Source organism: Rhamphochromis longiceps, linkage group LG14, assembly GCF_057381845.1.
Source record: "Rhamphochromis longiceps isolate RC_006_pf linkage group LG14, R_longiceps_female_GT1.1, whole genome shotgun sequence".
Lineage (NCBI taxonomy): Eukaryota > Metazoa > Chordata > Actinopteri > Cichliformes > Cichlidae > Rhamphochromis > Rhamphochromis longiceps.
In genome coordinates, this window is record NC_140570.1 from 33870354 (window position 1) to 33885006 (window position 14653).

The following is a 14653-nucleotide window of genomic DNA, read 5'->3' on the forward strand; positions in this document are numbered from 1 at the left end:
TGAAAGGAGGCTCTTTGTGTTTGCGGTATGGAGCAGCTCACATGATGAGACCCAGTACTGTCAAAGGCATTTTGATATCTGGCAGTGTCTGCATGGAGGATACTAAAACATTCATTGCATATTTGGATGCTATTAACATGAATATTACAGCGTAGATTGCAATGTCTTTCATTTGCCTCTCCCTAGAAGGCCTTGTGCTAGCATGCTTTTTGCTCATTATAAAGGGTAATTAAGAAAGGAACGCAGTGCTGTAGGTATATGCCGGCTTTCGGACACATGGCACACCATTATGCTTTTCTGTAAGGCTCTGTCAGTGGGAGGAGGGAGCTACTCGACACATCAGATATGACCCAGTTAAAACAGCTACACAGGACCCTATAAAGTAGATCCTACCCTGAGGAGGATTTTCATCGCCTTTGGCTCTGTTGTGCTCAACATACATTTTCTTCTTCATTTGACTCTTGATGGAAAAGCTATGACTTACAGAGATTCCAGGCTGCCATGCAGATCATTTCTTCAACACTTTGCCATAGATGCATGTTATTTAGCACATTCTTCGTCTTTCTTTTAATTACTGAAAATTGATTTGAAAGAGGGCTGAAAAACTGTTGCCCAGAATAGCCTGAGAGTTGTCTTTGATTCCATCTGTGTCATGTGCAAGCAAAGTAGCTTACTGTCACCACCCTGCCACCAAGCTTCATAGTGATAATAAGTCATTAAAATATTGCTAGATAGCTCAAAAGCTAATCTTTCTTTGGACTTTGTTTGGGGGGGGAATAAGGCAGCAAATTGATAACAGTAGAAGTCAAGTGATCCAGGAATGGTAGGGTTTCTAAGATATACAATATGAATATAATTTTCAGGATTTTACACACTAGCTTTAGCACAGAGGTGACTACATTTAAGAGAAAGGTTAAAGTATGCATTGCATTTAAGGAAAACTAAATGAGTAGCATTTGGAAAATAAAAAGGAGAAATTTCTCTTGGATGCTGCTGAAATTCTTTTCTTTCTTTCTTTTTCCATACCTCCTACTTGCACTCTCATCTTAGCCAAAAGGAGGGGGAATGATATCCAATTTGCAGTATGAGATCAGAGGAGACATTGTTACGCTTGCAGAGAGCCATGGGTTTGTCAGTGGAAAGGGTGAGACATACAGAAAATATCTACGCCCTTGTGTGAAAAGCTCATTCTCCGCACGCATCCACAGGATGTTCTCTTTTGAAAGTTACTTGCTACGTATTTAGCACAGCCCATTTTCAGCTTGTGCACATTTTCTGCACCGTGTTGTTCTCCTGGGCTAGCAGACCGAGAGAGGTTTTGATCACGCCCGATGAAGCAGAAGTTCATTTTGTTGTGTAATTGGTGTTTTTATTAATTACTGGTTGTAGTAGGAAACTGTGTGACAAATGAATGGTGTGATTAGATAAGGCCAGCTCTTGACAGAACGCCTTTAGCAAAAGCACTGAAACACATCAATAAAACACAAACTGCTCTTTCCGCCCAGGGCCAGTGATGTTGACTGATGGGTGGACCAGGAGAGAAATGAGACTGAGTTAACAGCAGAGGGGCACAGGCAAACTAGACCTGCTGTTCATCATTTCTGACTTATTTTTGGTCATCGAAACTGATTACATCAATCATTAAAGTCATTAGTCATTAAAGTTTTTGATTTACTCAAGTTTTTCCACAGCCCTAACTTATAAGTACATTTTAACTACCACGGGTTTATCTCTGCCCTAAGTTCTGCTTGTAGAAAATATTTGTCATGCCTACTAATGACAAAATTATCCTAAAGCATAGTCCAAATTTCGTCAACTAAACTCTGTAAGATCGTCTCATATACTATATATCTCTGACAATGTAAGGAACTTACTAAATTGACTTGCTAAATCAAGATACAGTTGACAAAATGTTAATTTGATTAGCCACTAAACGGCATAAGGGTTGTTGATGGATATTTAAAACACTCTAATTCGCTTTTGTTCAGCTTACTTTAAAGTCATTCCTGGAGGGCAACTGATGTTCGACAGACAAAAGGCAAATAAGCCAAACAATGAGAGAATACATGAAAAAACATGTAGGTTTGCAGGATGACATAAAAGTAAAACCACACAGACATCATATGAGCATGAAATAATAATGTGGGTGTGTGAGTGTTTCTATCAGTTTGACCTTTTTTGTGGGCCGGAAGCAAATACCAAAGAGAAGATGAGGTGGGTGCGTCATGGAGATGATGGTCACACTCTGAATGAATAGTCAGACTGTGTTTGTCACAGTGCTCTGATCTCACCGACCGGGTCAGTAATAGAGTTTCCTGTGTTTGATATTCAAATTGTGAAGCAAATCATGGAGAAACATGAAACTAAACAGAAGCTGCGGACTAGCAGAGTTTCTCTGTGTAGTCAACCATCACGCAGTAGGCAACAAATTTATTCAGTTTATTATTAGCTGTGACAGTGTGGCAGGTACTGTTTTCACCTCGTGAGTCTGTCTGTCAGTTTCATCATGGCAGAAGACGCCATCTGCCGTACTTTGGCAATACTTTGCATGTCGTTCTGGGCAGATTTTGTCAGCATAATAATGACATAATAGAAAAAAAACTGCAGTGAAGGCGGTTGCGTTGGCTCACAGCACATGTGATGCAGCGTGCACATCGACACTTGGGATGCAAAAAGTCGTTCCAAAGGCTTATTTCTTAGAATTTGTAGCTTGTTGAGTGGGTGGTTGGTTCAGTGGGTTTTTCCTTATACATAAAGACAAATAAATGCAATTACAGATCAAACTAAAACTGTAGTACTAATATTCTGCTGAAAGGATTCAATGAATTAGGTTAACTTAAATTCAACTACACTAATGCATCAACCATCTTGATGGTTCTGTTTTCTTTGTTTTCAGTATAATGGCAGGGACACAAAAGGCCTGCCAGGCTGAGAGGGTGCAGTTATAGAGTCCTTGGTGTGTCTAACAGACTGTCAGGATATGATGTAATATGATGGATGTAGGGATGTCAGAAAGGGTGTGGTTTTTAAACTTGTAATTTTAACAATAACTGTGCAAATAACAGAGGTAATTGTGTGTAGTTTAAATGAATATGAAGTTCTGCTTGGAAGTTGGCCATGGTCCAGCCCCTGGGTACCAAGTAAGGATGTTTTTTCACCTGTAGTTCGTTTACTCTGGTCTGAATTATGAGTTTGTAAAGTTGTGGCTTTTTCTAGCAAACAGGAAACACCAAGGGAATCAAAAATGTGTCGCTACAAACCATGCGAGAGCCCTCAATCCACTTATTGGCCACATGTGTCTGGAGCAGGGAGAACAAAAGTAAATATAGGAAGAAGGTGCCATGTTCGTAACTAGTGGATAACAGGGAGAATTTACTCCTGCATGTCTATGGTAATCAGCCACATCCCAGAATGCAAAGCATATGTGGCTATGTGGAAGACATGTTGCTCAAACCGTACCATGCACAGTTTGGTAGCTGGGTCAGATCAAGATCGGATCACACTGTACTTGAGTGTGATTGCTGTGTTAACATCTGCACAAATGGACTGTACCAAGGGGAAAGAAAACCAGATTTCAGTTTCCACAGACTCAACAGTACAAGTATGAAAACACCTTAAAAAGAACAGGAAAAGCATCTTTCCCACTATGTCTTTTCCAGCTGCCCTGTATGTGGCAGGATCGCAGAGGTAGCTACTTAACAAAATAACATGAATAAACTAAAAATACTTGATACTTTTTAATGGTAAATGGCCTGTATTTATATAGCGCTTTACTAGTCCCTAAGGACCCCAAAGCGCTTTACATATCCAGTCATCCACCCATTCACACACACATTCACACACTGGTGATGGCAAGCTACATTGTAGCCACAGCCACCCTGGGGCGCACTGACAGAGGCGAGGCTGCCGGACACTGGCGCCACCGGGCCCTCTGACCACCACCAGTAGGCAACGGGTGAAGTGTCTTGCCCAAGGACACAACGACCGAGACTGTCCAAGCCGGGGCTCGAACCGGCAACCTTCCGATTACAAGGCGAACTCCCAACTCTTGAGCCACGGAAAACCAATCAGAAGACTAACAGTCAGCTGCAGCCAAATGCCAGTCACTTGCAGCAGCAGCAAATATTTATATGCTTCACTGTGCACATCAAATATCACATACTTCACATACCCTATTTAAATCCCTCCTGTCTCTGCACCCCCCTTTTCCTCCATCTAACCATCTCACTGCTCCTTTCAAGTGAAACTCCAGATCCCTTTCTCACTCACAAAAAATTCCCCAACTTTTCCAGCAAAAATGCTCACACAGGAGTAAGCCCTGCTAGAACGACTAAGCCAGTCCAACTTGAATGACAGAGCCAATCAAAATAAGATTTTTTTTAAAAACCAGGCAGGGAAACGTTACATGTTATTGTTTGTCTTGTTTTTTAAATGAAAGAGAATTCATGCCTCGACATGCAGGGACGGGTCTGTGAACAGATTAGTCACACTGGCCTCTTTAGGCTGATATGACACTGTGAACCCCTGGTGCTTTTCATTATAGCTCTGGAAGATAAACACGGAGAGAATGACAATGTGGCTAGAGTCACGTTTCATGCATTTCCTGGAGTAATGAAGCAGTTTATTGATCGTGTAGTTTTTATCCATCTTTGGCATGTTTCTGGTAAGTAAAAGTCTTAACACATATGCTGAGCAAAGGGTATATTAATAGAAGAACAAGACTGTCTTCCCAGGTGTGGTTGCTCTTACATTTTCCTACTTCTTTTGGATGATCTTCCAAGCCCAAAAGGGACTGTCTTACATTAAGCCAGCTCACTCAGGCACATCCACACTCCAATTCCCTGGCCACAAAAATTCTCTCCAGCTTTAGCCTCTGCATTTTTTTCCCCCTGCCCTTTTTGGCCTCTTGAATGATAACCTTGAATGGTATTGTCTCGGGGCATGAAAGAGGGTAAAGAAATTCCTTGGGTCTTGACAGAGAGCAAGAAAGCTTGACAAAAGGCATCAGCACTGCCTGAATCAGAGAATGTGGGGGGATATGAAAAGGGGGCAGTTTTTCATTCAGGTAAAAAAGCATTGACAGAGAAAAAAAGATGGGGAACAATGGCTTAGCCGTGATGGAATAAAACACTTCTCTGTATGCTTTTTAGGCAGGCAATAATTTGATTTGAAAAAAGTGCTCAACTGTGATGATGAAATCTGAGGCAAGCAGAGGCAGAAGAAAGATCACTATTTTAGAGCAGATTTTCTGGATTGTACACTGATATGTGAGGCTGATTGTATTTGGTTAAATCTATTTAACCCAACTCTTTCAAGTTCATAGAAGAGCCTTTCAGACAAGCTATTAGCCCTGACATAGTCATTCCGATAATGACCACACGGAGATCAATTGAAACTCGATCATGAATAAGTTGCCTGGCCTCATATATTCTGCACTGCACTCACTATCCAGCCCTTTCCTCCTCTTCTTCGCCTCATCCACCCCTGAAGCTTATAAAGCATCAGCTGGCTGCCAAAGCAACTGAAACAAAACTTCAAAAATGGGGGGGGGGCACGCTCTACAAACAGTGGTTGCTGGCGAAATGCAGTAAGGCAAACAAACATACCTCCCAGATAGAGACACACTTGAACCTCTCCTGATCTCCCGGAAAGCTAAGGGGAATCTTTAAATTTGACCTGAGGTCATGATTGATGCTACTAAAGAAAGCTAGCTCTTTGGATCCTTAATCACCTCTGTGGAAAGCACACACGGGGTCTGTGGATGATGGTGCTGGCAGATTTCTAAAGATTATGAGTTCCTGCCTTGCCTCTGCAACAGCATTCTGGTGAATTCCACTAACTACCCTATCATGACAGCTTAGAGGAGTGCTGAAATAGTAAAAAAAAAAAAAAAAAAACAAGCTCACTAAGTAACAAATTTGGCTTTTCAGTACAGTTCATTTGACTTCAGTTGCACTGGAGCAGTAGATAAAACTGAATCTTAAAAAAGCATGCATGCAGATCAGTGCAAAACTTTTCAATGGGCTCAAGCAACGACTAGTGGACTTAGTAGTTCAGCCGGGCACAGTTGCCATGACAATTTGATATCATTATGTTCAAAGTGTGGCTGTTAGGGAAAGGCATTTCATGTCATTGTCATTCACATAGATTACTGATTGGCAGCGCTAACTCGAAATTTCAAGTGACTTTTCTCAAAATTTTGAGTTAATAAGTCGAAATTTCAAGTTATGGGTACTTTTTTCTTTTTAGTGGCGGAAACGGGCTTCCATAGTTATGCTTATAATCACACCTCCGACTTTGACCTATGGGTGGCACTCAAGAGAGCGTTAAATGTTAAAAGAAGAAAGAAGACACCAATGCAGGAATACTAGGGCTTATCCAACAGCTCTGCTGCTTGGACCCCTATTACAGTAATACCAGCTGAACACAGTATAAAAATCAAGTGGACTAGTTTGAGAAAGTATCTATAGAGACAGTAAAGAAACACAAAGACCATCAACATATATTCTACATAATGTGGTAGAATATTCATCAATAGAGATAAATGCTGTACAACCATCAGGCATAGCATATATGGACCATTATAGTTTAATCATAACATTACACTAAAAACCCTCGCAGTGGTTACAATGTTCATAAGGAGTGCATGCACAAAAGCTCTCTCTGACATAACCTCCTGTCACCATCACCCCATCTGTGAAGAGAAATCTGCTCCACATGCTGAAAGCTACAGGAGGAAATCAGAGAGGTTATTAAAGTGACATGCTACAGAATAGTTCGTATCTGTAATGGAACTTTTATGTTCACTAATTCTTTGCTTTAGAGGCAGATTTGATCGCACAGACATTTCAGCGGGTCAGTTTATTTTGGGGGGGTATTAGGTGTGATAACTCCTCTGCCTGCCTCTGTGTGTCGATGCAAGCTGTTGTTGTATATTTCTCATATTTGTCATCCTTTCTGTCAGTCTCAGAGTGTCATCTAGCTGCAGCAAAGGCTCTGTGACAGACTTGTGGTTTATTCCACTAACTATTCTCATGACAGCTTATAGCGGAGTCCTGCAACGATTTCATCATGAGACCATCTGCTGTTCATGTTGTCTGAAAGAGACGATTTCCTTTCTGTGCTTTGGGAAAAGCTCTGAAATACCTCAAAGACCTCAATGAAACGAAACGACTCGTAATTCAAGACTTTTAAATTCTTTCAGAGAATCTGTTTTGCAACAAAGAGAATGTGAAGTTCCATGCAGTAAAATGCTGTTTATGGTTAATTAGCTTTAGTGCTTGTGACCGTCGTGTGTCTGTAACTTGAGTAGGTTTCACACCAGGACTCAGGACATTCGATTTAGGTCACAAAATGTGAGAACATCTTGAAACATTCAAGAACAGTCGCAATAAAGGAAATCTTCAATCTCACTTGGAAAGGCACAAAAGGTCGAGAAGCATATCTATAGCTGACAACCACACGCTAACTGACACAAATCCCCAACTGTGTGTTTGTGCAGATCGGGGTGTAGCAGTGTTAGCTTAGGACGGGATAATAAGAAGGATGAGAAGTATCTGACTATAACAGCGTGCATGCAGAAGGAGAGCCTGAGGTAGCTGCCTCTCACAACAGCACACTTCTTTCTAACAGCTTGGCTCATGAACATTATGTGAAAGAATGTTTTTGGGGTTTTTTCTTTCTCAGTAATCTTTTTCCTACATCCCAGTCAACAGCCCCCCTACCTCTGGTTTTCAATAACCAGTGTGGAGTGTGGAGGATGGGATTTGATGGAATTAGCCATCGTGAGGAAAAAAAATAAAGAAATCAAATAAATAAAAGCCAAAAGAGAAACGTGGGACCTCATATTTACACCTTAGCAGTGTGCCCATATTTTTTGTTCATCTGCTCCCACGGTAACTGTCTTAATAGTGTTACGGTAACATGTGAGCGCTCACATTGATTTCACCCACTGCAGCGTTGCAGACTCTGGGAGTTTACTTCCAAAAAACAACAGCCAACAGTGACATTTCACATGGAAACCTTTGATTTTAGGCGCTTACACAATGAACCTCAGCTCCAGTCTTTGTTGTGGCAATAATTCCCCTCCCGCCCGTAGTCTTGGAGCAATTTCCAGCATTCACTGTCATCATCATAATCTGACCTGATGTGGAAACTATGCAATGAAGTCTTTCTTTTCCCATTCTACTCTGTTTGGTGCCTGCTGCAGAACTGAGCAACTTTATGGTTTTGATCGTTTTAGCAAACGTGTTAACCAAAGTATGATTGAGAATTGCCATCAAGTTTGATTTTTCAAATGGAAATATTATACCTCACTGGATAGAATAATAACATCTCTGGGAAATAAAGTCGTTTTTTTTTTTTTGCTCTTTTTTTCTTTTTTTTACCTCCTCTCATTTTGCTGCAAGGAAATTCAGTTTGATTACATGCTGCTCTATCTCTGCATTACACAACACTTGAAAGAGAATTTTAAATTATGTTAAATATTAATCATGAATACATTATCATGCTGGCATGCTTTACAGTCTTTGCTATTACAAATTTGAATCAAAACATACCGAGTAACATTATGTAACCGAGAAAATTTAATGGCTGCGTGAATGCACCCTTCCTCCTAAATACATTTTTGCACCTTTTAAAATAGTGGGTTTTTAGACTCATCAGGTATCCATAGTGGTTGCTTGAATAGGGATTTACATCAAATGCTCCTGTTTCGCTTTTGCTGCAGTGCACGGGCTAAAGGTAGTATTTTTAGGTCTGAAGGAGGAGTTCGTCTGAAGTTTTCTTAAGGGTTTGAGGGAGAAACAGCTCAGTTGTTATGTATTAAAATCCCTGGATCCCCTCTGATCCTGAGCTGTAATGACACAGACATGGTCAGAGCCTTTTGCTATCCCCTCATTCTCATCAACATGCCAGAGTTTCACCCAATTGATTTGAGACAGCCCGTTTTCGTTTGTCCTTTTGGCTGTGACCAGGGACAACACAGATGTCTCTTTCACTCTACCTACTCCTCCTCAGATGTTAGCCAGTTTGTCTAGCCCATCCTCATTAACATGTGGACTAATTCCTGCTTGTTATCTGGCCTAGATGTAATAAGGCAGACCTGGATGGCAGGGGTAATCAGGTTGGAAGGCAGCGCTTTCTTCCCGTCTCTCCCTCTGCTGCCATCATCACATCCCATAACTGATAGCAGAGCAGACACATCTGAGGGGATTAAGCTAATGTGATGGCAGAGCCACCTACCAGGGGCCCCCACAGGGTAATTTTAAGAGACAGGCCTTGACATCCAGGGAATAACTTGTCAAGACCTGGCTGCAGGCAAATATTGAGGATATTAATCCTTAATGTAATGGCCTTGACTAGATTTTGCTCTTGTCTCTGTGCGCAGCTTTAGGCATAATCATAAGTCTCTTTAATCACTGACATAAAGAAGTCCCTCAAGGATTTTCCAGAGTTTTACAGTAATTATTGTGTACCAAAAATGCTTGTTTTTTTCACTGTTGCCTCAGTGAGAAATTGCCAAGTTATTTGCATATGTTCTCATTCATTTGTTTCAGTTTTATGAGCTACATGGCTGTGGTGCTTTGTTTTGTTGCTGTATAAATGTGATAGAGTAGTAAAATCACAGCCCGTGTCATGTACCAAAGGATTGCGAGGCTTAGTTCAGAGGTAGAACTGATGGACGCGGTGAGTGCTGCCTCTCTGGTGATATGTGCTAAAACATAATAGGAAGAACAAGAATGAGAAGCTGCGGATAAGGAGAAGGAAGAACCACAGAGGTGAGGTCACACGTATGCCTGTAGAGCAACAGCTCATTGTCTCTTTTTGATCATTTTAATTAAATCATTGACCAAATAATGAGGAAGAATCCGCACAAAACCTGAGGTTAAAATTAATTAAACCTTGCTTGATATCTGGATGGAACAAATAAGAAAACACATGGCGCTTTGCATTTTTATTCACAGCGCTTAAAAGATTCTTAAATTATAAAAAAAAAACCCGGAGAGGCGAGGTTTCCTAAAAACAATGCTGGCCTTCGTCAAGGAGCTGAGCGAGCACCTTGATGATGAGTTTGTCCTTGCTGCAGGTTTTATCTCGTAAACGGTGTCTTTGCAGCCTGCTGCTACGTTTTGTGATATTTTTGAACCCCCGGTGATCGGTCTTTAGTGCTATTCCCTCGTCACATGACCCGACTGTCCTGCTCTTCATCTCGTTCTCAGGTCTGCTCATAGGATCGGGCTGCGCACTCTATCCACTGGGATGGGACAGCGAGGAAGTACAGCAAACCTGCAACAACAGCTCAAGCCAGTTTCAACTAGGTAAGATGTCTGCAAGGGAGATCCATCACACACAGAGGCTTTAATTACACACAGATGGTTCATAAATTTGTGCCGTGCTCGCTGGATCTTTTATTCCCAAAAACAGACGAATCGCAGAAAACGTGAAACAGACGACCGATGTTTGTCTTTATGTGTTGACATGCTGCCTTTTGTCTCTCTCTGGTAGTCAAAAAAGATGTGATTTCTTGTTGTTTTGATTAATGCATTTGGAAAAAATTAACAGCAGAAGATCCAGTAGCTGTCCATTTCCAAAATGTTTTATAGCTTTAAATGTGTGCCGAGAATAAGCAATACTTTGATTTGATCTGCATGCAGCTGGTATTATCAGGACTATCTCACAGACAGTAATATGCTACTTTATCAGACACTAGGGAGGTGGAAAAGCTTTTCATACTGCGGCTGCTCCTTTATTTGATACTAATCAAAGAGTGTTTGGTTTTTCACTGGATGTAAAATATTTTATTGGGAACTTGGATTAATATTATTAACACTCAACACAAGAATACATGGAGATTTTTTTTTAATGTCACTGGATTAAAATTAAAAGGCTCATCCTCTCTGAGGATCCCTGGAAGCATCCCAGCCCATTTTGATATTCGTCACCCACATGCTTGGATCTTGACTTGATCTGAATGCTTAGTGGGGTTCACTAAAAACACTGAGTGTGGACCATGAATACTCAAAATCAACCTCGAGAAAATTCAGCTCTTATATTTTTGTCCAGAATCAAAGCGTGCCGTAGGGAAAAGAGCACCAGAGAACCACTAGTCTAGGGATGGGAAACCTATAAAAACAGATTTTTGAATTAAAAGAATCTGTATGGAGCTGCACAAAACATTTGACCTGCATAATAAAGGGGACACAGATTATCATTATCACTATAGATATTGGTAATTAAAGCCTACTCCCATGTGAATATTCTTCAGTTTATGAGATTTTTTCTATCCTCTTCACTACAATCATTCTACTTTTTACATTTCATTACAGGTTTAAAGGAAAGAAGAAAAATGTGTATCTTTACTAAATCTTATTACCAATAAAACAAAACAAATAGTGGAGGGAAGAAATACTTATTAGCATTTATAGGCCTGCTAGCTCTAAAGCTTCTACCTGGGTTCACACAAATTAAAAGTGATCAAGTTTGACTATAAATGAAAAAAGTCAGTGGAAAACAGATCCGTTTAAATTTCATTTTGATTAACGTGCAGTTTGGTTTGCTTTCAGATGTCTTTCTTCCTTCAGCGACATACAGTAATCAATCTTCAAGATAGACTTTTTGGGGGAAATTTCTGCTAATGCTAATTTCTTAGTCGTGAAAGCAAACAAATCTGCCCATGCACTACTTTTTCTTTGCTTTTTTAGGTGGGATTTAAAATAACTAAGGGGACTGGATTATCTATGCTGCATGCTACCGTTCAGCATACAGGTCAAAGAAGGTGCCGGGCAACAGACGTATGATGCACATTTCAGTGGATGCAAACATTAAAATGTAATTCAGCACACAGGCTACATGTGGTTTTTTTTTTCTTTTTGCAACTGCAGAATATGAAGAAGCACTCACACAGATTATAAATAAATAATAAAATGTTAAAAAAAAAAAATAACCACTGTTTATTTGCTTATTCATCCTAATCAATTTTCCGACTGGAAATGGGCAAAATAGCCGCAGGTTGTAGTACTTGTATCCCATTTCATGAAGATGTGCTCTGTCGCTGCTGAGATGATACTCTGAACAGATTAATGGAAAACCAAACAGCTTCACTGTCCTCTCCAACTGTTGCCACAAGAAAAAAAAATGCAAATGTTGCTAATATGAAGTTAAGAGTTGCAAGTTAATAAATGCTAAGCAGCCAGATGTATTAGGAACACCATCAGCAAACATTAACTGTGATTTTTAATCCAGTTTTCTGTCACATGAATTATGGATTCACACCGATTCTGCCATTCTAGCAGCATCTACTCTTAAACCACATAATTCAAACAGATTTCTCCCTTTTAAATTTCAAGAACACATCACCACACGCTATCAGAGGTAATTATGTTGAATTCGCAGTTTTCATTTTATTTCCTCTGTGGAGGAACAGGCACATATACGTTTGTGTTAACAAGTGCTTTTGGTTGAAAGTTTTGTTCAGAGCAACTGGCGACTCAAGGTTCGTCTCATTTATGTCAACACTATGATAAGATGGTGACGACGAATGATGCTTTCACCACATCTGAAGCAATCCTTCATTAATTCATCTCTCATTAATTAGCCATGAAGGCTGTAGTCAGTGCTTGAAAACTCTGAATGCCTCTGCAGGAGGCATTAACTGCGTACGTGTTCATTTCCATACCTGAGTCCAAAGAAGCAAAGCATGAAGGATCCGAGTGATTCCTTTGATGGGATATGTTTTGCAAGTGGAAAATACCCTTGTCGTTAATTTGAATGAATAGATAAGCTACAGTCACATTTAAGAAGAGGGGATGTACTTTTTGTTAATGCCACAGAAAAAGGGAAATAAGTATTTTCAACACTTTCAAAAGAAACTCAACCACTGTATCCTATTTCATAATGCATATAATTACCTCTGATGATTATGCAAGGTGTGTCTAAAGGAGGCACTTAATGGTTTAGGTTTTATTTGCATTTCAGCATTTTGTTGCATCACTGTAATTTCCAGAGACTCCATTTCTGCGTTTCTCCAAGTCTCTAATTGTTCATCTCCCACATAGCAGACTGTTTGCACATGAATTGGGGCTCTGTTTTGTGCATATTTTCTCAACAGTGCTAGCTGTATTTCACAAGAAGATGGGAACATAGTAGCCTGAGCAGAGATGTTAAGTAGTTGCCACCATTCTCTGTGATTAACATTAACACGTTAATGTTAGATCTAGGGAAAGATCAAAGGCGCGGTGCGGAGTTCTCGTGATATATCTCAAACAAAATGATTGGGCGTTTCAAACTAACGTCTGAATGGTTCGGTGTGTTTTGCATAGCGTAATGCTCAATTATCATTCAAAGCATGGGTGAGCTGTTAGGTCCAATTTTACAGTGTAGTTGATCTGAGTGGAGTAAACATTCGAGTTCCCCTTCATAGCAGAAGTGATGTGAGATTTTTAGGCAGTTTTCCTAAAAAGGGCTATACATACAGAGTAAGCTGTGTCGTTCTCCATTAAAATCAAGCGACTGTCTTACTGGCTAAAGACCTATTTGCCCAGATTAATTTGAATCTGTTACAATGTTTTTCTAGAGGGTGAAAAGACCTTTTCTTTTTTCATCCTCTGCAGGTTCCTGTCAGATCGGCTGGGCGTATTACTGCACAGGGGCAGGAGCGGCGGGTGCTATGCTGCTGTGCACCTGGCTGTCCTGTTTCGCAGGGAAGAAGCAAAAGCAGTACCCTTACTGAAGAGAGCATCAGAGAGACAGGGACAGGCGGAGACCTCGGGCGGTACGACAAAAGGGAGAGGACTCTGTGCACTCACACCAGTACAGCACATCAGGCACCAAAGACATCAAGTCATTATGGTGCTCTGCACATCATGGGACACTACTCATCTGACAACTGCAGGGACTGTTTCATAATGCAGCACACACACATGGCTTTGAAAAGTGGTACTTCTCTTAAAAGCTGTTCTTAAATGAAAAATGTATGGACCAATCCTGTTTGTAAGATTGTTACATAACTATTTCTTTAATGAAAAGTGTATTCTCCCTCTCTTTTTTCTTTTGTCTTCCTCTTCTTTGGTCTTTAATGTTTATGTGATAGTGCGCCCTGTGATGAACAGAAGTAATATTGCCTCATTGTTACGTGAAGTGTTTGCGGTCTCCTCTTCATCACTCATTCTTGCCTTAAACACAAACAGAAATGCAATAATCCCTATAATGTAAAGCAATCCGACACTGGCTGCCTGCTTCCTCGATTCAGACCCCAAAAAAAATCAAAGCATAGTTTATTTAACACATTCATAAGATATACATTGTGTATGGTAACGTATTTTATCATTTTATCACGTTTTGTATTCACCCTCAAATTATTCTTTGCCATTATGTTTGTTTTGTAAATAAATGTTTATTGGAAGTCTGGTTTTTCAAGTCTTCTTTGAGTCGACGCCCCGGAGCAAAAACGAACAGTCGTGCATTCCTAAAAAGCTTTTTTCCCATGACTTCTTGATCTTGATAGTGTTCGCTACATGTGGGAGTCATTTTTTTTCTGATCGACAAAGAGGATAAGGATGGGCAGTGCTGTGAATTTAATTTTTCCACCTTATTGATGAAGTAAATTTAGTAACCTCTAGTCAGAGTATTTGCCTTTTGATCAGGCTTCTCAGCT

The 14653-nt window shown here is 40.3% G+C and overlaps 1 protein-coding gene across 1 annotated transcript in view; it reads left to right on the forward strand.

The window, feature by feature from the left end:
- The window catches only part of LOC146654495 (LHFPL tetraspan subfamily member 6 protein), a 47692-nt gene extending 33294 nt beyond the window's left edge, over window positions 1-14398 (forward strand). The window contains exons 3-4 of the mRNA XM_085380147.1: window positions 10221-10319; window positions 13611-14398. Of these exons, the coding sequence (XP_085236273.1) occupies window positions 10221-10319; window positions 13611-13729 (218 nt within the window). The 3' untranslated portion in view covers window positions 13730-14398. The remainder of the gene's footprint in view (window positions 1-10220; window positions 10320-13610) is intronic.
- The last annotated feature ends 255 nt before the right edge of the window (window positions 14399-14653 follow it).